At 38.0% G+C, this 21,990-nt stretch overlaps 1 protein-coding gene across 1 annotated transcript in view; it reads right to left on the bottom strand.

The window, feature by feature from the left end:
• Nucleotides 1-289: 289 nt before the first annotated feature.
• ASPM (assembly factor for spindle microtubules) overlaps nucleotides 290-21,990 on the bottom strand; it is a 44,303-nt gene continuing 22,602 nt past the window's right edge. The window contains exons 17-26 of the mRNA XM_056110729.1: nucleotides 21,732-21,926; nucleotides 15,863-20,608; nucleotides 14,243-14,452; nucleotides 13,246-13,395; nucleotides 12,342-12,533; nucleotides 11,715-11,907; nucleotides 11,421-11,575; nucleotides 9,625-9,801; nucleotides 4,456-4,622; nucleotides 290-406 (exon numbers count right to left, since the gene is read on the bottom strand). Coding sequence (XP_055966704.1) covers nucleotides 301-406; nucleotides 4,456-4,622; nucleotides 9,625-9,801; nucleotides 11,421-11,575; nucleotides 11,715-11,907; nucleotides 12,342-12,533; nucleotides 13,246-13,395; nucleotides 14,243-14,452; nucleotides 15,863-20,608; nucleotides 21,732-21,926 — 6,291 coding nt within the window. The 3' untranslated portion in view covers nucleotides 290-300. The remainder of the gene's footprint in view (nucleotides 407-4,455; nucleotides 4,623-9,624; nucleotides 9,802-11,420; nucleotides 11,576-11,714; nucleotides 11,908-12,341; nucleotides 12,534-13,245; nucleotides 13,396-14,242; nucleotides 14,453-15,862; nucleotides 20,609-21,731; nucleotides 21,927-21,990) is intronic.

Raw genomic sequence — 21,990 nt, 5'->3', positions numbered from 1 at the left:
GCCTCATCACACCGCTCAGTTACCCCCACAATAATTAAGGAAGGGGAGAGATAGAGGAAAAAAGAAGAGGTTAATTTCAAAACAATATATTTAAAGATAATAGACAGGAATGACAGTTACAATTATTTAAAAGCTACTGACATTACATACATAAAGCAAATAAACGAACATAAACAATTTATCTGGTACATATTTACAAGTTTAATATAAAAACAGATTTTAAATGTTGTACAAAGAAAGTAACTTTACATATTCATGATTAAAGTTTCCTTTTCCTTTACAGACTAGAAATGTTTACATCTATTGATATGGAATGCCAAGTGTATCCATCACCATTTGAATAGCTTGCAGAGGATTTGTAATTTCTTCCACTTTATCTCTTCTCAAAACCCAGTATGGTTTAAGTCTGAAAGGAATGAAAGTCTGGATTAATAAAGTCTTTCCCTTCAAAGAGTTGCCTTCACCTAAAACAAATAGTAGGCTCCTCCTAAATGAAATATTTCCTTTTCAAAGTTCTCTAACTGAAGGCAGTCTTCCTACTTCTGCTATTACTACAAGACCATTTTTCTCCATCTCCCTGAATTGTAATCCTGGCTCCTTTGATGCTTACATGATTAGCCTTTCCATTAATAAATTCACGATCACGGTCCTCCCGTTATTCATTGATTTGCTCGAGCAGGCCCAGTAACATCTCCATCGTGAAACTTGTTGTTACTGTGTTGGCATATCGAATACATCACGGGTAGCTTGCCAGGCTTTGCCGTGCAGGCGAGATACTCTCGGTAGCTTGCCGGGCTCTCCGAGAGGGGTGAAGGAATTGAACTCGGGTCGGCCATATTGGCCACTTGCAAGGCAAACGCCTTACCCACTGTGCTTCGCTCCAGACCATTAATAAATTAGGAGGCAGATTATACTTGTTACTGAGAAATAAGCATGCATAAAACCAACTTACAACTGCCATATACTTGAGTGATTATAAATGTAAATGCTATGTAATCCATGTCAAGAAATAGCAAATTCCCAGCACCAAAGACGCATACATCATAGAGGATTAGTAAGTCATAAAAATGAGAGGGAGGGTGTGAGGACAGGCGGATTTAAAGAAGACATTAAACAATAAAGCTAACCTGAACCATCAAAATTGATTAATAATGTACAATCAGGAAAATGCTAATAATTAAAATATAAAATGTAACTTTTTAAAAAAGTGCAAAGTTATACCTGAAGTCCTGCTATAAATTTCAAACTATAAATGAACATGAATAACTTGTACCATAATCACTACATTATATTCTGAATTCATGTCATCAGATGAAAGAATATTACTATAAATCTACATTAGAGGGCCAATATTTGTCAGAAGGAAATCACTATATTTTATACTTAAAGGTGAAATTTATGGTACATTAAATTAGACCTCAACAAATTGTTGAAAACAATGTAATAAGGTTAAATAGCACAGCGGGTAGGGCGTCTGCCTTGCACGCAGCCAACATGGCCGACCCGAGTTCGATTCCTCTGCCCCTCTCGGAGAGCCCGGCAAGCTACCGAGAGTATTCGATATGCCAGACACAGTAACAACAAAGTCTCCAATGGAGACGTTACTGGGCCCGCTCGAGCAAATCGACGATCAACGGGAGGGCCTTTACTTTTACTTTAAATACAGAAGTTTCTAAATTGCTTGACAGAGGAAATGTATTCAACACAGAGCAGTGACATGGTTTATAACTGACACCAGTCTGTAGGTCACACTTGTAATAGGACAAAAAAGTTCAAGTTGTTTCAGGGTTGTTTTTAGTGACAAGAATCCTTAAAAAGATAATTTTGTGGGGCTGGAGCAATAGCACAGCGGGTAGGGCGTTTGCCTTGCATGCAGCTAACCCGGGTTCGATTCCCAGCATCCCATATGGTCCCCTGAGCACCGCCAGGAGTAACTCCTGAGTGCGGAGCCAGGAGTAACCCCTGTGCATCGCCAGGTGGGGCCCAAAAAGCCAAAAAAAAAAAAAAAGATAATTTTGTGTGTTAGGAGAAAGAATATTTGATGATCTAACTTTTTCAGAATGAATATCACATCAATTCATCTAAAGCTTCTGTCAGTCATAATCTAGAGTTGATCTCCATGAGTAAATACATTTCACATTCCTTCTGTACTTATTAGCCAGAGTATTTTTCCAGCAACCATGAGGTCTACACTGAGTGTATTTAAGAATAATGCAATATCTGATTTTCTTTTACCCATGTTTGGCATCACAGCAAATTATTTCTCTAGCAAACTTCAAGGATAAAGTTTACCCATTACCGTTCTCAACAGTAATATCATAAAGTCATGAATTTTCCTCAATTGTATTCCATTTGTCTATAAATCAATCCTTGTAATAAACTCCATCTTGCCAAATCCAATGCGCATCTTTCATTGTGACCTGCCTTCTCAGCAGCACACCCAGTGACATGATTCTTTTTGGAACCATTTCCTTTCTGGCTGGTGCTTCCTCTCAGAGCTGGTGATTGGCTCTTCATCTATTTGATTTCTAGGAAAACTAAGGTCACCCTGGGATTCGGTGTAGCACTTTCTTTTCTTCCTTCAACGTAACTGCATTCATTTCCATGGCTTTAGGTGTATGGTTCCCCCACTTTTATCTCTACACTAATTATTCTGTCCGGGGCGGGGGGGGGGGGGGTGAATTCCTAATTTTGGACTGACTTATTTGTATTTTCCTGTTATTTATGTCACAGGCCTCCCAGCTTTCCAAAACCAGATCGATAATTTAATGCTTCCTCCCCTTAACACACACACACACACACACACACACACACACACACACACACATCCTCTCCTCAACTCGTCCCATAAGTACATCCCAGAGATTACCCAGTTACCCTATTTCAGCAGGCCTTGATTATTTTGTATCTAGAATATTCACAATCTTTATTGCTTTATTTATGTATTCATTGCCAAGTCTCCTGAACATACACAGGCCAATACTGTATAATAAAAACAAGTTCAGCACATTGAAGGTTCCCAGGATGCAGCTACCTGCTCTTGACAGTTATATGAGTCTGTTTTATGTGTTTTAAACTACTTAAGGCAATAATATATCTATAAGTCTGCTAGCATATCTATAGGACTGTGTAGGCTGTGTGATTGTTCCCCGGAGCCTCCTAAAGGTTTATCTCAGAATTTGTAAATGTTACTTATTTACAAAAAGGTTCCTGGCAGATGTCCTTAACTCAAAGATCTCAAGAGAAAATTACTCTATATTATCTGGATTGACTGTAAACTCAACAGCAAGTGAGTTCTGAGACACAGAAAAAGATCTGTGGGATAAAAACAAAAACAAAAACAAAAAAACACAGTAAGGGACTCAAGCCCAAAGAATAGGAGAACTGGAGAGTTCTTACTTGGAAGCTTGCTGGTGGTGGGGGCTGAGGGGCATATGGGAAGGTGGGATGAGAAAGGGGAGAACGGGAAGGAACCGCAGGACAATGAAAGCGGGAAGTACTCATTCATTCTGCATCAGGACTAGGTGCTGAAAAGAGGTACAATGGCCTGCATGATGACCTATTAGAAACAGGGTATTAAACCACAGTACCTAAAAGGCAAGAATGAAAAAAGTACCTGCTATAGAGGCAGGCTAGGCGACAGGAGGGAAACTGGGGACACTGGTGGAGGGAAGAGGACATTGGTGAAGGGATTAGTGTTGGAACACTGTATGCCTGAAATACAATCATGAATAACTTTTTAACTTTGTAATTCACAGTGACTCGATTTTAAAAACTTACACACACACACACACACACACACACACACGGGCGGGATGTGGGGGTGGGGGTGGGGGTGGAGCTGAAGAGGAAACCCAAGAGGTGACAGAAGACTATAGCAGCTGAACAATGGACACCCAGTAGCTAGAAAGGGACGAGTTAGGGGCTACTTCCCTGGAGTCTCGGGCAAAAGGAGCACCTACTGACTGATTCAGAACTTCTGGTTTCAAGAAGAATAAAAAAAAATGTTGTTAAACCTAATTAAATTTGTGACAATCTGCCATAGCAGCTGCAGTAACAAATACAAGTTATTAGAAAGAACATCTCTAGGAAGAATTTCAAATGATTAAGGTGATTACATATGAGAAGGAAGTTGATATTTTAACCAAGAGGAAATTTTGGCAGCTCCCATCATAGCTTGTGTACAAAGAAAATATGTCATGGCCAAAATTATAATAAAAATCATTAGTTTTAATACTTTTTAAAATAAAATTAATTGTTTAATAATATTCAATAGAGTTACTATTTCACTGTTTACAGAGAATTAGTTTAGATTTACCAAAGAATCTATTCTTGACTGCATGTTAGTACTCCCCTAGTTCAGCACAAGAGCTTACTTTTAGTAGTCTTAAATATTTGCTAAAGGAATGAATGAATGAATGGTGAAAGAAACTATAGAGCAGATTCACAGCTTACCTTGAAACTACTCTGGTTCTTACAGGTGTTTCTGGAATTAAGGTGATATTTAAAGAACAATTCTTTTGTTTGACAAGTATCCTTTCCATATTCATTTTATGCTTACGAGCTGTGAGCTTATAGACACTGTAAATACGGTCGACAACTTTGCCCCTACTTCGAACGTCCTGGAAAAAAAAAAAATCACATTTAACTAACACTAAAAAGAATCAAGTTTTGTACCTCTATTTTGTTAGTAAAATTAATCACAATAAACACCATACCGTAAATTTAAGAGCCATTAAGAATCACAAACCACTGACCAAACAATTGGAAGCAAAGATTAATAAATGGGACTATATTAACTAAGAAGCTTCTGCACCTCAAAAGAAATGGTGACCGAGATACAAAGACGGTCCACGGAATGAGAAAAATTATTTACCTAAAACCCATTTGATGGGCTGGAGCGATAGCACAGCGGGTAGGGCGTTCGCCTTACACGCGGCCAACATGGCTGACCCGAGTTCGATTCCTCCGCCCCTCTCGGAGAGCCCGGCAAGCTACCGAGAGTATTCGATATGCCAGACACAGTAACAACAAAGTCTCCAATGGAGACGTTACTGGGCCCGCTTGAGCAAACCCATCTGATAAGGGGTTAATATCCAAGATATAGAAGGCACTGGTAGGACTCTACAAGAAAAAACTTCCAACCCCATCAAAAAATGGAGAGAAGAAATGAACAGAAACTTCCTCAAAGAAGAAATACAAATGGCCAAAAGACACATGAAAAAAGTGCTCTACATTGCTAATCATCAGTGACATGCAAACAAAACACAATGAGATATCATCTCACACCATGGAGACTGGCATGCATCAAAAAATTCAACTTCCATGGTCATTGTAGCATTATTTACAACAGCCAGAATCTGGAAAAAACCCAAGTGCACAAGAAAAGATGACTGGATGAAGAAAAACTATAGTATATCTATACAATAGTGGCTGTAATATTACACAGCTACCAAAAAAAATCTGCTTGAAATTTTCTTATAAATGCAAATCATGAAATTTGCTTATAAATGAATGGACATGGAGAGTATCATGCTGAGTGAAATGAGTCAGAGAGAGAGGGACAGACAGTATGACTGGACTCACTTTCCAAAGAAATAGAAAGAACACTCCTGAAGTTCATATGGAGTAATAAACCCCCACTAACAGCTTAAGCAATCCTTGGGAAAAAAAATAAAGATGGGTGGCATCACCTTCCCCAACTTCAAACTGTACTACAAAGCAGAGTAGTAATTAAAAGACATGGTACTGGAATAGAAACAGACCTGCAGTCCAATGGAGCAGAGTTGAATATTCTGACACAGGTTCTTAAGTATACAATCACTTAATCTTTGATAAAGGAGCAAGAGATGTGAAGTGGAGAAAGGAAAGCCTCTTCAACAAGTGGTGCTGGAAAAACTGGACAACTACATGCAAAAAAAAAGAATTGGACGTCTCTCTAACACCAAGCACAAAAAACAGATCAAAATGGACTAAAGACCTCAGTATCAGACCTGAATCCATAAGGTACATTGGAGGAAAATGCAGGCAGAACTCTCCATGATATTGAACCTAAAGGTTATCTTCAAGGATGAAGCACCACTGACTGACCAAGCAAGTGAAGCAAAGATAAACAACTGGGACTACATTAAACTAAGAAGTTTCTTCATCTCAAAAAAAGAAACAGTGACCAGAATACAAAGACAGTCTATGAAATGTGAAAGGATATTCACCCAATATCCTTCTGATAAGGGGTATTTAATATCAAGGATACACAGGCACTGATTGAACTCTACATGAAAAAAACACCCAATCGCATCAGAAAATGGGGTGATGAAATGAACAGAAACTTTCTCAAAGGAAATTCAAACGAACAAAAGGCAAATAAAAAAATGTTCTTCATCACTAATAATCAGAGAGATGCAGATCAAAACAATGAGACATCATCTCAGACCACAGAGACTGGCACACATCCAAAAGAACAAAAGCAACTGGTGTCAGTGTGGATGTAGGGAGAAAGAGACCCTCCTTCACTGTTGGGAATGCTGAGTGGTCCAGCCTATTTGGAAAACAATATGGACATTCCTCAAAAAACTAGAAGTTGAGCTCCCATTTGAGCCAGCAACACCAGTCTGGGAATATACCCTGGGGGCCCAAACACACACAGCAGAAACACCATCTGCACTCCTATGTTCACTGCAGTACTATTCACCTTAGCTAGAATCTGGAAACAACCCGAGTGCCCAAGAACAGACGAATGGATAAAGAAACTATGACACTCCTACACAATGGAATACTATGCAGCTGTCACAAAAAATTAAGCCATAAATTTGCCTATAAATGGTGGACATATGAAGAGTATCATGCTGAGTGAAATGAATCAGAAGGAAAAGGACAGATATAGAATAACTGCACTCATTTGTGGGATATAAAAATATATATAGTAGAAGAATAATATCTATGGCCAGGATAAACAGGGGTTAAGAGGAATAGTCAATGGTTGGAACTAACCACAAATGTTGTTGGGGTTCAGGGCAGGTAAGATAGAGAAGAGACTGGTATGACAATAATAGCCGGGAATGATAACACTGGACAAGATCTGAGGGTTAAAAGTAGGTAAGGGATATTCTGGATAACCTTTCAGTATCAATATTGCAAATCACAATGCCCAAAATGCAGAGGGGGGGGGGGAGAGAGAGAGAGAGAGAGAGAGAGAGAGAGAGAGAGAGAGAGAGAGAGAGAAAGAGAAAAGAGGGGAGGGGAGGGGAGGGGAGGGGAGGGGAGGGGAGGGGAGAGAGGAGAGAGGAGAGGGGAGAGGGGAGAGGGGAGAGGGGAGAGGGGAGAGGGGAGAGGGGAGAGGAGAGGAGAGGAGAGAGGAGAGGGGAGAGAGGAGAGAGGAGAGGAGAAGGAAGAGAGATAGAGAAGAAAAGTGCCTGCCAAAGAGACAGGCAAGGGTTGGGGGGTAGGGGATGATGGGAAGGAACCTGGGAATACTGGTGCTGGGAAATACACACTGGTGGAGGGATGGGTGTTGGAATACTGTATGACTGAAATTCTATCATGAACAGCTTTGTAATGCTCTAAATAAAATTTTTTAAAAAGAAAATATAAATATTAGTTCGCTGAGCTGATCAGAGTGATTCAAACACTCTGGAATAATCTGAGCATCCTCATGTGTCAGCCAAAGACCAATACAATAAAATACAGAAGGCTTATATGTATGTTAGTGGAGACTCAAGTATTTTTATTTGAGTTCTATGTGCCTTACACTGTTTCAGAAGATCAGATCTTGATGTCACAATCTTTATTCCCAAACATGAAATTACTTTTTAAAATGAAAATATGATTATATGGTGAATAATTTTGTGGTTATTTAACCTGGATGATTTCTTATTTTTCATATCTATGCTATGTTAAAAATAAAAGTTAAAATAAAAGTTAAAAATAAAAGCAAAATATTGCCCTCCAATCAAACTCATTTTGCAATGAATTACAATCAATTCAAGATTGCAACACACTATGAAAGTCAAATATCTTTAATATTCATTTTATTAGCTTTTGCTCTACTTTTACATTTTCCAACCTACCTGGATACTAAACAAATTGTCATATTTGACATAAATCAGTAAACCTTTATAAGCTTTATTATCATAATAGCAGTATAATGTTCTTGAAAATGGAATTTCTTGTGATTTTCCTTTTGAGCACTTTTCTAAACAATAGAACTATGTATGTATTTAATTTAATACACATAAAAACCATAATAATTAAATAATTAAAATAATTAAGAAAAAATCAGTATGTGCATTTTTAAATTACATATATTAAAAAAAGTGGTTTATAGAATATTTACAGTTTAATTGTACTGCTAAAAATTAATTCTCTTATTTAACAAAATATTTTCCTCTGGCATATATATGAGAACTTCTATTATAATTGGTATGTTACTACACAAAATGAGTTTTAGTTAGCACACAAATGTCTTTTGTGTTTGCTGATTAGTTTGCTGATTTTCAAGAGTTAAAAATAAGACTTGACCCTATGGAAAAAATCATAGTCAAATGATCCAAGTCAAGAGAAAAAATATATTTTATGCCTTTGAAAACAAATCAACATCTAAGACATATAATAGTGAACGGATTCTATATAAGATGTGGGAGAATTCTGTGATAAATGTCTGGATTGGACAAGAAAGAATAGAGAGATGAACTTCATGTTAAACTTGTAGAGGGCAGAAGACTGAAAGTCTCAAGGTGTTAAAAATAAATTTAACCTATAATTGTTTTTTAACTGAATCACTGTGAGACACTCAGTTATAGAGCTGTTCATGGTTAGGGCTGTCATACAATGCTCCAACACCCATCTCTCCACCAGTGTATATTTCCCACCAACACTGTCTCCTATCACCACCCCTCCTAGCCTGTACTCTATGGCAGCACTTTCTCTTTCTCTCCCCACTCTCCACCTGCCCACCCGCCCTTTTTGGGCACACACACCCTTCCACATATATTCTTCAGTAATTCTTCAGTAATCAGCAGTGATGGATGATGACACTTGAACTAGAACTAGCTCCTTGTTTAAGCTCCATCTATAGTCCCCACTGTTTGGGGGACACTATCCTATGACACTGAACATATCATTCCAGGGTCTCTTCACAGAAGAGCTGGGAAATGATGACAAGGAGCCATATACTCCTGGTCTTTGACTTAGCTAAGACAATCTGTTACGTCCTCAAGTGATTAAGAAACAGGTATTCACAGAGCTGGAAGAATTCTAATTTTAGTGTTCAGTTTCCTCAATACTAATTGGCAAGTCACACTCTCTGCACAAAAGGCAGCCCTGGACACATATACAACTGCATATTAGTTGGAATCATTATTGAAAGAAGCCTAAGCCTAAGATCTAAGAACCTATTTTAGAAAAAAAAGTCAAGAGGCCGGAGAGATTGTACAGTGGGTAGGGCATTTGTCTTGCATGTGGCTGACCTGGGTTCGATCCTGATCCCTGGCATCCCATATGGTTGCCCCCAGTATGCCTGGAGTAATCCTCTTGGAGCAGAGCCATGAGTAACCCCTGAGCATCACTGGTTATGGCCTCCAAATAAACTAAAAACAACTGAAGAAAAGTAGACTTATTAAGACATACGGAAGCTCGGTTTGTTGTCTTCAGCAACACAGCTAACAAACAGCAGGTTTTTGTGAAGATGCTCCCACCCTTGTCTGAAGCTCGGTCCCCAGGCTTTTCTCTGTACATTTGCAAAAGATCTAGGAGCGTGTCAATACAGTTCTCTGCAGCATAAATAGTTGACGTCGTTTTCTCATACTCAAAGAGAACACAATAAAATGAAAAGTTAAAAGACATACAGACAATTCTGAGGAACAACCCAACCAACAGAGTTTAGGGACAACATTCAGCACCATTCAGAGCAAAGACAGAGGACTTCACAAAATGGTGTTTATTACTATCATTTCTGGATCCATCCTGTCTGTGGATCTACTATGTAACTTTCTTTTTATTCAACCTAACTGTGAAATTACACACACACACACACACACACACACACACACACACACACAATGAAAAGCTAAGAAAATGAATATGCTGAGACAAAAACAAACTTAATGATAAGACCATTTTAGTGAGATGTCTCCAACAAAGTAGTGACTTATCTGTAATGGCTAATCACGGGGTGATAGCATGATAACGAAAAGGTTGGATTTAGTTGCCCTATTACATTCTTTCTAAAAGAAAGATTGCTGCAAAAATAAATATTTTAATTGATCCTAATTTGTATGGAATCTATGTTTATGCCTTAATCATATAATTGTATTATTAGAGTCATATTGAAATTTGCATGATATGAATAATAATGATATTTACATTAAAATATTAACTAAACAATTAATGCTTAACACCATATCAGACAATTTTGTATTAAGTGTTATTGACTTTGTTGAATCACTCAAACCTCACAGTATATCCCCAAGTACTGCAGGGGAGTCTGGTGCCCCCTGGCGCTGCAGGGGTGAAGCAGCTCTGCACCCATGAACCCATGCCTGGCAAGTATCATCAGGAGGGGGTCCCAGGACCCCTGAACACTGGTGGGACGCTTCTCAGAGGGAAAAACAAACTCACAATAATGTCATGAGGAGGTATGATTATTGCAATCTCCATTTTTAAGAATATGAAACATAGAGCTAAGAAACCTATAAGCTACAAAGCTGGGATTCAAACCTAGAAGTCTGGTATTAAAGTTTCTTCTTAAGGACTCCCTCTCAAAAACAAAAACAAAACCCCATATTGAGTAAAATTAAAGTACTCTAAGTTAAGCCTGAAGCAGTGGGTAGAAAGATACACTACTATGAAATACTTCTGAATTGAATACATTATAGTTTGATACAGATATCCATTACAATGCTAAAGCCAAAAAACAAATCTGAGTTATCTCGAGAATTACAGGATGATTAAGTAATAGCTTAATCTCCATCATGCTTCACAGATATAATTATGACTATATCAGCCAAATGCAGTGAATAAAAAATAAATTATAAAGGTAGACAGAAATGGATCCAAATTCAGTTTTACAATATTTATCACAATCAGTTTTTAGGCAAGGACATAATTTCTAAAAAAAAATACTTATTATCTCTCTATAAAATAGGAATAAGTTACTTTGAAAGATCATATTAAGGGTTTAATTAAATGTCACATCAAAGATGTTAGCATATATCCTGTACTCAATATGTTAGCTGCCACCATTATAATTAAAAGAGAAAAAAATTGTAAAAATTATTACCATTCCTACTCACAAATGTGTTAGACAAGACTCCTCTATTGACCTATGTAAGATTCTCAGAAACAAAAAAAGTGCTAGTAATCAGTGATGAAAAACTTAATTTGCTGGATCAAATATTATAACCATTATCAAAACAGACAACTACCTTCGCGACGTTGAGCAAGACCTGAACAGCGTATCTGATAACTTCCATACAAGGAACACTGCGATTACAGCTTCGGATCAAAACGAAGATTTTAGAAATTGCTCCACTTTGGGCCATGTTCTCACAACATAGGGGAGACAATCTGGTAACTACCTCTGAAAGGGGAAAAACAAGTCACAACAGGTAAATGCACAGCAGCAAAATGAGGCGTCAGTTAGTGTGCACTATATTTGTTGTATGCTCTAAGTTAAACTACATCTCTCCTCACATAAGAGACTGTCATCATGAACTCACCCAGGTGTTTTAATGCCTCAATCACAGCAGATATGTGCTTATATGTCAAAAGATAATGAAGTGCAAGTGCGGATCTTTTGTAGAGCTTATTTTCCTCTCGGATCTCTCTATTAACAACCTGGAGACTTAGTCGTATAGCCTTAATTTTTTTACAATCATTCTTCTTTCGTACTGCATATCCTCTCCATAATGCCTTAAAGGGATAAATGCAATAATTTTTAAGGCTACAACCCATTAATATTTGAGATTTTGTATCTATTTCCAGAAAGGGTGTATTCTCAAAATATTTATATAATGTGATCAGAAACTCTGCATCTTCAATTCACTTAGATGTTTTTTCAACTCAGTTCTAAAATTTTCCAATAGCACAGTGGGTAGGGCCTTTGCCTTGCATGTGACCAACCTGCATTCGATTCCCAGCATCCCATATGGTCCCCCGAGCACCGCCAGGAGTAATTCCTGAGTACGTGAGCCAGGAGTGACCCCTGTACATTGCCACGTGCGACCCAAAAATCATAAGTAAATAAGTAAATAAATAAATTTTCCTAATGAGAAATATAAATATGAATAAACATACACACAAAACATTCTTTTACATAAGATAAGGTATCAGTCATTCCCAGTTACCTGAATTTTCTTGATTCCATTATTGACCTTTTCCTGTTTTTTCTGGAGGAGAAAACGGCGGACATTTCTCTGTATTACTGATGCTGCCTGATTTTGCTGTCTCAGACGTTCTCGAGCTTCCTGCTCAATTTTTATGATGTTACGGTATTTCTCAATAAGCCTCTTTTGCTGTAATCTTGCTCGAAACCATTTCTGTTTACGTGAAAATATTTCTAATTTCAGGTTTTTTAAATATACTTACACACAGATCAGAAATGAAATAGACAAACATCATATTGAAGTTAACTTCCAATCCTCCCAGTGACATTATATCTTGATAATCAAAAAAAAAATTCTTCCAGATCAGTGATTGTATTTAACCCTGAGCACTGCCTTCATTTTACAATTTATATAAACTATACCACAATGCACCTGTCTCTTCAATCAATACTTCTATATTAAACATTTGACGATATGTACATAAAAACAAACAATGCATTTCCTATACAGATCATATAATATACAGATCATATAAATAAGGAACATGCAAAATATTTTAATATTTCTAGCAATTTAGGAAATCTAAAACAGAAAAATAAAAATTACTTTTCACCCAAAAATCAGAAAGCTTTCCAATGCCATGTATTGAACAGGGTATAGAGAAATAAGCACACCTAGATATTGCTAGTGTGTAAACTATTCCAGAGAAAAGTTTACAACTTAATTCTGCAGTCTTTCATAAAACATCAACCTATTTATAACCCATCAAATCCCCGAAAAGCTATAGAGCAAAAGACTAAATAATATATGTCCTCTGCATAAAATATTTTACTTAAAAAAATTTAATATGAAAATATGTATGTTGAATATAAAAATATGTATAAAAGAAAAACATCACATGATTGTACTGTAAAGAGAAGCTAACCTGGATATAGATGACTGAATCGATCTGCTTCTTAGCATTCTTTACAGCAAGATGAAGTTTAAATGCTCTTTGAATTTTAAAAGCAGACAAGTGATAAAATGCAGCGGCTGTGAAACGAAGTAGCTTAATTTTGGCTTGTTGTTCTAAAATCTAGAGGAGAAAGCAAATTAGCAATGATACATTAATTTTAAATTTAGATAATTTTAATGAAAATATTAAAAGTTACATTGTAACTATCTTATGATTATAACCCTTTTTTTATACAATATTTCCAGTAATAAAAATTTTAATTGAGGGTACAGAAAGAAAAACTAACTCAACTATCACCAGATTATCCAATACTAACAAGGTTTTGCTATGTACTAATTATAATGAGGAAAATATATGAAAATTAAAGCCCCTCCCAAAGCTATACAGCATTTCAAGCAGAAGTTTTTGAGAGTGATAACGAAATTACTTGAATAATTTCCCCAGTATTAGACAGATTTGCACCAGCCAGTACAAGACATGGGTTTTCAGTAATACATTAAGACTTTGAATTTATAGTTAATGAACACCAATGCAAAAGTTTTCTTTTAACTTGTTTTATCGTTTCTCTTCCATTGACCTGAAGCACTGGTAAATACCAACAGATGCCCCCAACATCATGAACTCCCAACGGAGTCTCTCTGGCGTGCACTGACCACATCAGGGGTAGCTGTAGCACCTCAGAGTCCCTTAATGGATAAAAAAGGCTACTTGAGTGACAAGTAACCCCCTTCAGATATGCCCCCCACCCAATTTCTTTCAGTCCTTTCTGCTTATTACAAAGAGCAAGTTGAATTTGAATTTTTGGTGGTAAATATTTGTGGGAAAAGGATTGCAGAACTAGTGGCTCTGCCCAATAAATTGAGTTAACTGTCATATTAATTCTGAAATCACCATCCATATCCTAATTTTCTTAACACAATTTCATGTCAGAATACTTTCATAGAAACAATAAGTAAAAAGTACTTACTCTTTTTCTTACTAGCCAGCCACGCACCAGTGCTTGCAAAATAACTGTAGAGTCTTTCAGTTTAATGTATTTTATCCTTACCTGCTTCCTAGCCTCCCTGGCTCGCAGGTACCTCTGTATGGTAATGGCGGCAGTCTTCTGCTGGAGAAACGCTTGCCTTTCTTTATAGCCTCGAAAACATGCTTGGATCAAACAAGCAGCTTGATGTCTCTGTAGTGAAAATTTTGCAAAAATAATTTGCAAAAAAACTGACATTAATAAATGAAAATACTTTAATAATTTTTCAAATATAACAATATACAAACAAATAAGGGAGAGCTGTCAAAGGTTGCAAATTTCTTCAATGTAAAGGGAGGTGGTATAATGACTTTTTTTACATTTAAACTTAAAACATCATACTTCATAGATAAGAGGAGATGTGTATGATTTCTAAACCTAGGTAAGTTTATAGCTAATAATGAAGTTTTTCTGAAAGTTCATACTAGGACCAATATCTAAGAGATCTTTTCTTCTCATTTTTAAAAATTATTTTCATTGTGAGGTAGGAAAGGATTACATCTTTCCTTACCATAGGTACAGGGAATATGTTATTACAGGACAAATTACACTTAATAAAAATTCAAGCTACATTCTAGATAGCAGACTGGCTACTATGAAGAGCTTTTAAGGAAGCTATGTGTAATTTTAAGAATCACAGCAAACCAAATGCTCATTTCAGATTTACTCACTAAAGAGCAGTAGGCACACTGTTAGCTCTGAGCATCTATTGAGCAAAACATTGCTTCCAAGCTTACCAGGAACCCAGCCGCATACCAACTTACATACCAACTTACAAAACTTGGCTTATTCCTATTAGACTAGAAATAACAGCGAAAAGTACCCAGAATCAATTCCCAATCTCTCCATTTCTCTTTCTCTCACATCAGCAAATTATTAACCTTTCTTAGTTCCTCCGTATTTAAAAAGAGAGAGAGCACATTGTACAAAGCTCACACATTTCAGGGCTGAGTGTAGTACAGAAGGTAATGTGCTGGTTTTGTACACAGGTGAATTTGTACATAGCTGGGTTTGATCTCTGGTACCAAGCACGGCCTCACGTCCTGAATACAGAGTCAGGAGTTAGTCTTGAACTTCGCTGGTGTGGTAAAAAATAAAAGAAACAAAGCTCACACATTTGGAGAATAAAGCAAATATAAAAAATGCTTTGAGAACCAAAAGAGCCAAAGACTCTGAATATAGTTTGTAAGTCTAGCTATTCTAGTAGCTCCAAATAATAGTAGAATAAAGATATATCATTTGGCCTGGGCCATGCCAAATAGGCATGTTACCTTAAAAATATATAAAGAAATGAACTATCTAATAAAGAAATTCCATTCATCAACCTAAGCGCTCAAAATCCCCTGGGAGTGTTGAAAGGCACTGGTGTGACTGTGGGCAGAAAAGCCCAGTTCTGGGTTGTCTTCACTGAATTATCATTGCCCTTTTCCTACTCTCAAGAATAGTTCACTTTAGAAGATACAAACTCAAGGCATGATTCTCATAATCTGCTTTAACTCGTTAAATAAGTTCTAGCAAATACGGGGCAAAGAATGAAAGCTTGACCATTAAATACATACATACCTGAATTTGTCTGGCATTAACCTTCATTTCCTGAAACCTCCGCTTCTGGAGAAATCCTTTAGTCCAAGCCTGAATAATGATGACGCTGCTTCTAAGTTGCAAATAAACGTTTCTTTGATGTTTTGCAGACAAAAAGGCTCGGAAGTGATTCTGTAAGACCACGGCTGCTTTTCTGTACCGTAAGAACCATTTTCGAGCTCGCCACATCCTGAAATACTGCTGCAAAGTGATGGCCGCTCTCTTCCGCCGCTCAAAGCGCCGCCGATGCACGGCCATGTGAAGGAAGCGCTGGACACATTGGGCAGCCGCCAGCTGGGTCTCCAGAGCGACGTCCCTGGTTGGAAAAGTCTCTGGAGTTGTCACTGCAGCTGTGCCATGAGAATGATTCTGTGCCTCCCCTGAATGAGCCACCAGGGAGGCGTTACCATTTCCCCATTGATGAGCCCCAGCCACTGAGCTCTGATCTGCCTCCTCCTGAGCCCTAGCTCTGTCGCAGAGGAAGGCAGCTTGGTTAACAGTCGCCGTCACCTTTCCTTCAAGTAGGCTTTTCCATTCCTGTCCAGCGCTCTTGCCTCTATCAGTGGTCTGAAGAGTTTCTACAGATTTCTGAGCAGCTAGGTATTGTTCTCTTTCCCTTTGTACCCTAACATATGAACTGTAATACTTCTGTATGATGACAACTGCAGTTTTCTTTGCTTGGTAATCAGCTTTGGCCCTATGCATTCGGTAAAAGGATTGAATCAAAGTGGCAGCCTGGTGCATGTGCTGGACATCCCTCTGGAAGCCTCTAGGAGTCTGCGTGCAGATGGCTGCTGGGGTTCGCAGTGCAGTGTGGGCTCTATATCTTCTCTGAACAAAAACTACTGCTGCTCTGAAGTGGAGATAGTGCTTCCTTGTTCTATAGGCTCTGAAGTACTTCTGGACAATAACGGCTGCATGATGCTCTTTCTGCATCTGTTGCCTTAGGGCCCCGACCGGTAAACCTGCCTGAATGCAGGCTCTTTTCTCAAGTGCATTGCGTAGAAGTGCTTTCTGGTATTGATTTGCTCTGTATTTTTTCTGTATAACCTTTATAGCCCACTGAACATCTTGGTAGTAAGAATATTGCCTATACATTCTATACATGCTTTGAACTATGATGGCGGCTCTGCGCATTTCTCTCAACAGCTGCCTTGTTCTCATTCCCTTATAAGCAGCCTGGATGACCACAGCAGAACGTCGTTGTCTGATATAATTTTCCCTTTGTAGTTTTGCAGCTCTATATGCTCTGTAATGTTGCTGAATCAGAACGGCGGCGTGTTTCCAAGTCTGAAATGTAACATATGTTCTATGCATTCTGAAAGCAGCCTGGATAAGAAGGGCAGCCCTGTGCTGCTCCTGCACCATTTTTCTTACTTGCAGCCTTCGGAAGGATGACTGGATTATAATTGCTGCCTTTCTTAACTCCAAGAAATGGCGCAGGTGATGCTTGGCACAAATGGTGGCTCTATATTTCCTTTGAATGAAAATAGTCGCTTTCTTGAGGGAAATGAATCTTTTCCTCATCATTAGTGATCTAAACCTGCCCTGAATGAGGGTTGCAGAGAAATGCATGGTTTTCAAAAGCCTTCTAGTCCTCATACCCCTAAATGCAGCCTGAAGGATCAGAGCGGAATGCCTCAGTTGAAGGTACTGATATCTCTGCAATTTTGTAGCCCTGTTTGCGCGATATCGCTGCTGGATTACAATGGAGGCATGTTGCAAGGCCTGATATCTCACACGGGCTGTGTGCATTCTAAAAGCAGTCTGAATGAGCCTGGCAGCTCTGGACATCTCTTGCACCTTTTTCCTTACCAGCCACCCCCTGTACGATGCTTGGATTGTAATGGCTGCCCTTTGCAAGCGTAGGAATTGTTGTCTGTGGTACCCTGCACAGACATTGGCACGATACTTCCTCTGAATCCAGACAGCAGTTTCTCTGAGGGATAGGAATCTTCTTCTCATCATTTGAGTCCTAAATCTCCTCTGAATAAGAGCTGCAGCTAAATGCATAACTCTTAAACGTCTTTTGGCTTTCATGCCCCTATAAGCAGCCTGAATGCATATCACAGAATGCCTCAATTTGTTATACCTTTGAAATTGTCTGTTTCTTTCCTTCATTGCCCGGTACTGTTGTTGTACTGTTATTGTTGCTTTCTTTAATTTGTTAAACTGTGTTTGCTGCCTGTATCGTCTATAGTTTGCCTGAATGAGCGTGGCTGCTACCTGCATCTTCCTTAGAGTCTGTCTAACTCTTGCTCCTCTGAAACTTGCCTGAAGAACAGATATAGCTTTCAGAATTGTCAAGTACTTTGCCCGCTGACTTTTACCTTGATAATAGGCTCTGTATCTTACTTGAATTACAACAGCTGCTGTTCTCAGTTTCTGGTATCTCATTTTAGACTGGTGCATTTTAAACATGGCCTTAATAACAGTGGCTGCCAGGTGCATATGTTGAATATGTCTCCTTACTCTAAAACCTCTATAAACAGCTTGTAGTTTAGTGGCTGTCATCTTCAAATTAAGATATTCTTTACGTTGACAGTCTGCAATTTTAATATTTCTATACCATCTCTGAATCATAATAGCTGAAGCTCTGAAGGAGGCATATTTCTTTCTGGTTCTGTGAGCTCGGTACCTAGCCTGTATAGTGGCTGCCGCCTTGGTCCACTGCTTTATTTCTTTTCTTACTCTCATACCGCGGTAAGCTGATTGTAGAACTACTGTCGCTGCTCTGGTTTTCAAGTACAAATGACACTGTTTCTTTCCAATGCAGTAAGCCCTATAATACACTTGAATCACATGAGCAGCTCTTTTTATGGTTTTCCACTTCTTTTGTTGCACATACATTCGATAGTGTGCCTGTATGATGACTGCACATTCATGTTCCTTCTGAATCTGCCTTCTGACTCTTTTACCCCTCCAGATGGACTGAAGCACAAGGACTGCGTGCCGGAGTGCCATATACTCCGCGTGGTGCTTCTTTCCAAGAGCCCATGCTCTCAGGCGTTGCTGGATGATCAACGCTGCTGTTTTTAACAACCTATACTGTTTCTGGGCCTTGGCCATTCTAAAAGCAGACTGAATCTGTACTGCAGCTTGATGTTCCCTTCTGATCTGCTCCCGAACTCTCCAACCACGATAAGCAGACTGGAGAGAAATCACAGCAGCCCTTACCTTTAGAAACTGTGTTTTTATCTTCTGAACAGTCTTGTGGGCCCTGTACCATCTCTGAATCTTGATGGTACTCTGACGCAGAGATTGATACTTCACCCTTTGACTATAACTTCTGAAAGCAGTTTGAATTTTGAGAGCTGCGGCAGATTGGTGTTGGATTAGCTGGCGTACTCTGTACCCCCTATAAGCTGCCTGCAAGCAAGTGACTGCTCTTTTGACTTGTAAGAAGTTCTTCCTTTGATTGACCTGTGCTTTGTATGCATAGTAGTAGTTCTGAATGACGAGAGATGCTTTGTAAACCTTCAGGTAGTGCTGCCGCATCTTTCTCATTCGGAAGTAAGCCTGTAGTGCAACAGCAGCTTTTCTTTGCAATCTCAACTGCTTTCGAACCAGGTATCCCCTAACAAAAGCTTGGAGTTTCACACAAGATTTCTGCAGCTTCAAGTATTCCTCTCTCTGGCGGAGGGCCACTTTGGTGGCACGATACCATTGCTGAATCAACAACACTGACTGTCTTAAATGCAAATAGTGCTTGCGAGTTTGTTTCATCTTGACAACTGACTGCAATTTTATGGTAGTTTTTTTAAGGCTCAGAAACTTTTTTCTGGAACTCTGAGCTCGAAAAGATGATTGAATCTTTGTAATACATGTGAGGATGTATCTAAACTTTTTTCTGGCTTGCCACCCTCTAAATGCAGACTGTAGGACAATGGCAGCAGAACGAGTTTTCTGGTAAGAGGCCAGAGCTTTCTTGGCGGAAACAAAAGCCCTGAAATGAAGCTGGAGTATGAGCGCGGCATGCTTCATCTTCTTGTACTTCTGGAATTGCTGGTGCATTCTTACATGTGCCTGCAATTTGATGACACTTTTCTTAAGGTTTAGAAATCGAGCTCTGTCTCGCCTCATTCTCCAGTAGGCCTGTAAAATACAAGCAGCTCTACTCTGCCTGTGCAAGGCCCGAGCTTTCATTCTCCTGAAGGTCATTTGGAGCTGAATGGCGGCAGCCCTTTTCTGCAAATAACTGGCTCGTTCAGCCTTCCCTGTTACATACGCTCTGTAGTACCTCTGTATAGTCAATATCGCTTCCTTTTTCCTTGTATATAACTTTTGAGCTTGAAGGCATCGAAATCTGGCCTGAATGATAACAACACAAGATCTAATGTGATTGTATTTTCGCAATTCCTTGTGCATTCTATACCATGACTGTATGACAACAGCAGATTTTTCTTGAGCTCTTTTCCTGGCACTCCATTTTCGAAAAGCTCTCTGCAATACTGTGGTAGCTTTCAGTTCCAATTGCAGTTTGCGTTGTTTCCATCTTCTGAACACAGACTGAATTACAAGGGCTGATGCTTTCAGCATTTTATATCTCTGTTGATCATGGTTTCTTCTTAAACAAGCACGCCAACGCCTCTGAATTGTAACTGTAGCCCACAGATATCGCTTATAAGAATTAACTGCAATTATCATTCTTATCCTAGATTGCACAATGGTTGAATAATATCTCAATTTCAGAAACTTCTTTCTAGCAGAATATCTTCTCCAATGCCTCTGTAGAACAAAAGATACTAAATAAAGTTTCCTATATTAAATACACCTTTGACCGTACTATTTTTTTTAACATTTTGCTTAAACATAAAGACATTAAAATTAAAAAATATATACTTTGAAAGAGAATTTCTCTTTGGTTTATAGTTTACATAGCTAAAACCAATTCAGAAGGCCTTGTTCCAACACTAATGATATTTATAATGCTTTGTATTTTGGAGATGACTATAAGTGACCTTATGTATATTAGTTTAAAGAGAAAAGTAAAAAGTAAGGGTAATGTTCTTTGCTACTGCTAAGAGAGGGGATGATTTGTCCTTCACGGGTAAGTAAAGAGACAGATTAAGAGCAAAAAAAAAAAAAAAAAAAAAAAAAAAAGATTAGCCTTAAATTCATGTTGATGGCAGTGCCATTGTGAATATGAGAACACCAATAACAACGACCAAAAAAAAAAAAACAGAAATCAGCACACTCTCTCTCTCTTTCTCTCTCTCTTATGTAAAATTTTTGTGATATCCACACAAAGAGAGAAGCATTACTGAATTCTATTAGAACTTTAAAGAAGAAAAAAGCCAATTTTACATTACTTCTTCCCCCCAAAACCAAGAAAGTTCCAACTGACTTAATAAAGCCATTAAAAACTTGATTAAAAAAAAAAGTAGAAGAAAATAAATCACTGTGGTTCATATACATAGATTTAAAATTCTTAAACCAATATCAGCACATGGATTCAAGCAATATATAAAAAATAATACATTACAAACATGTATATTTTATCCCAGGAATGTCAATTTAGTTCAAAGATTTAAATCAATCAGTGTAAGCCATCATATGTAAGGAAAACAAAACTATATTTACTCTACATTTGTGATTCCTTTAATTTTCTATGTGTAATAAAGTAAATAGTGTAGAGTGAAACTGTTGACCCCTTTAGAGCAAAGTAGGCATGTCAAATTGAGTCTTATGCTGAACTCAGCAGTTTCACTGGTAGCTAGAAAATATTAAATATCTGTTATATTAATAGTGGACTAAATATAGAAACAGAAAATATAGGAATTTAAAATTTTATACTCTCATCTTTAAAATGTAATTAAAACTATTATCATTAAAAACATAGATTGAATACCTGAATTACTAATGCTGATTTATTTTGAATTTTTTCTAGTTTTTCCTTTTTCAATATCAACAATTCTCTCTGTGCTAAGTATCTTCGCCAATATTTTTGAATGGTGAGTGCTGCATTAACCTTTCTTTCCAATCGTCGTTTAGTTAGAAATTTTATTACAGCTGACTGAATAATTCTTGCTGCTTTGTCTCTCTCCTAAAACACAAAACAGATATGAATTAAATGCTTAATCACTTAAGACTAACACTCTAAAACCTAT

This window comes from Sorex fumeus, unplaced genomic scaffold, assembly GCF_029834395.1.
Source record: "Sorex fumeus unplaced genomic scaffold, SorFum_2.1 ptg000010l, whole genome shotgun sequence".
Lineage (NCBI taxonomy): Eukaryota > Metazoa > Chordata > Mammalia > Eulipotyphla > Soricidae > Sorex > Sorex fumeus.
Note: the sequence above shows the minus strand (reverse complement) of the source record. Positions and strands in the feature narration are given on the sequence as shown.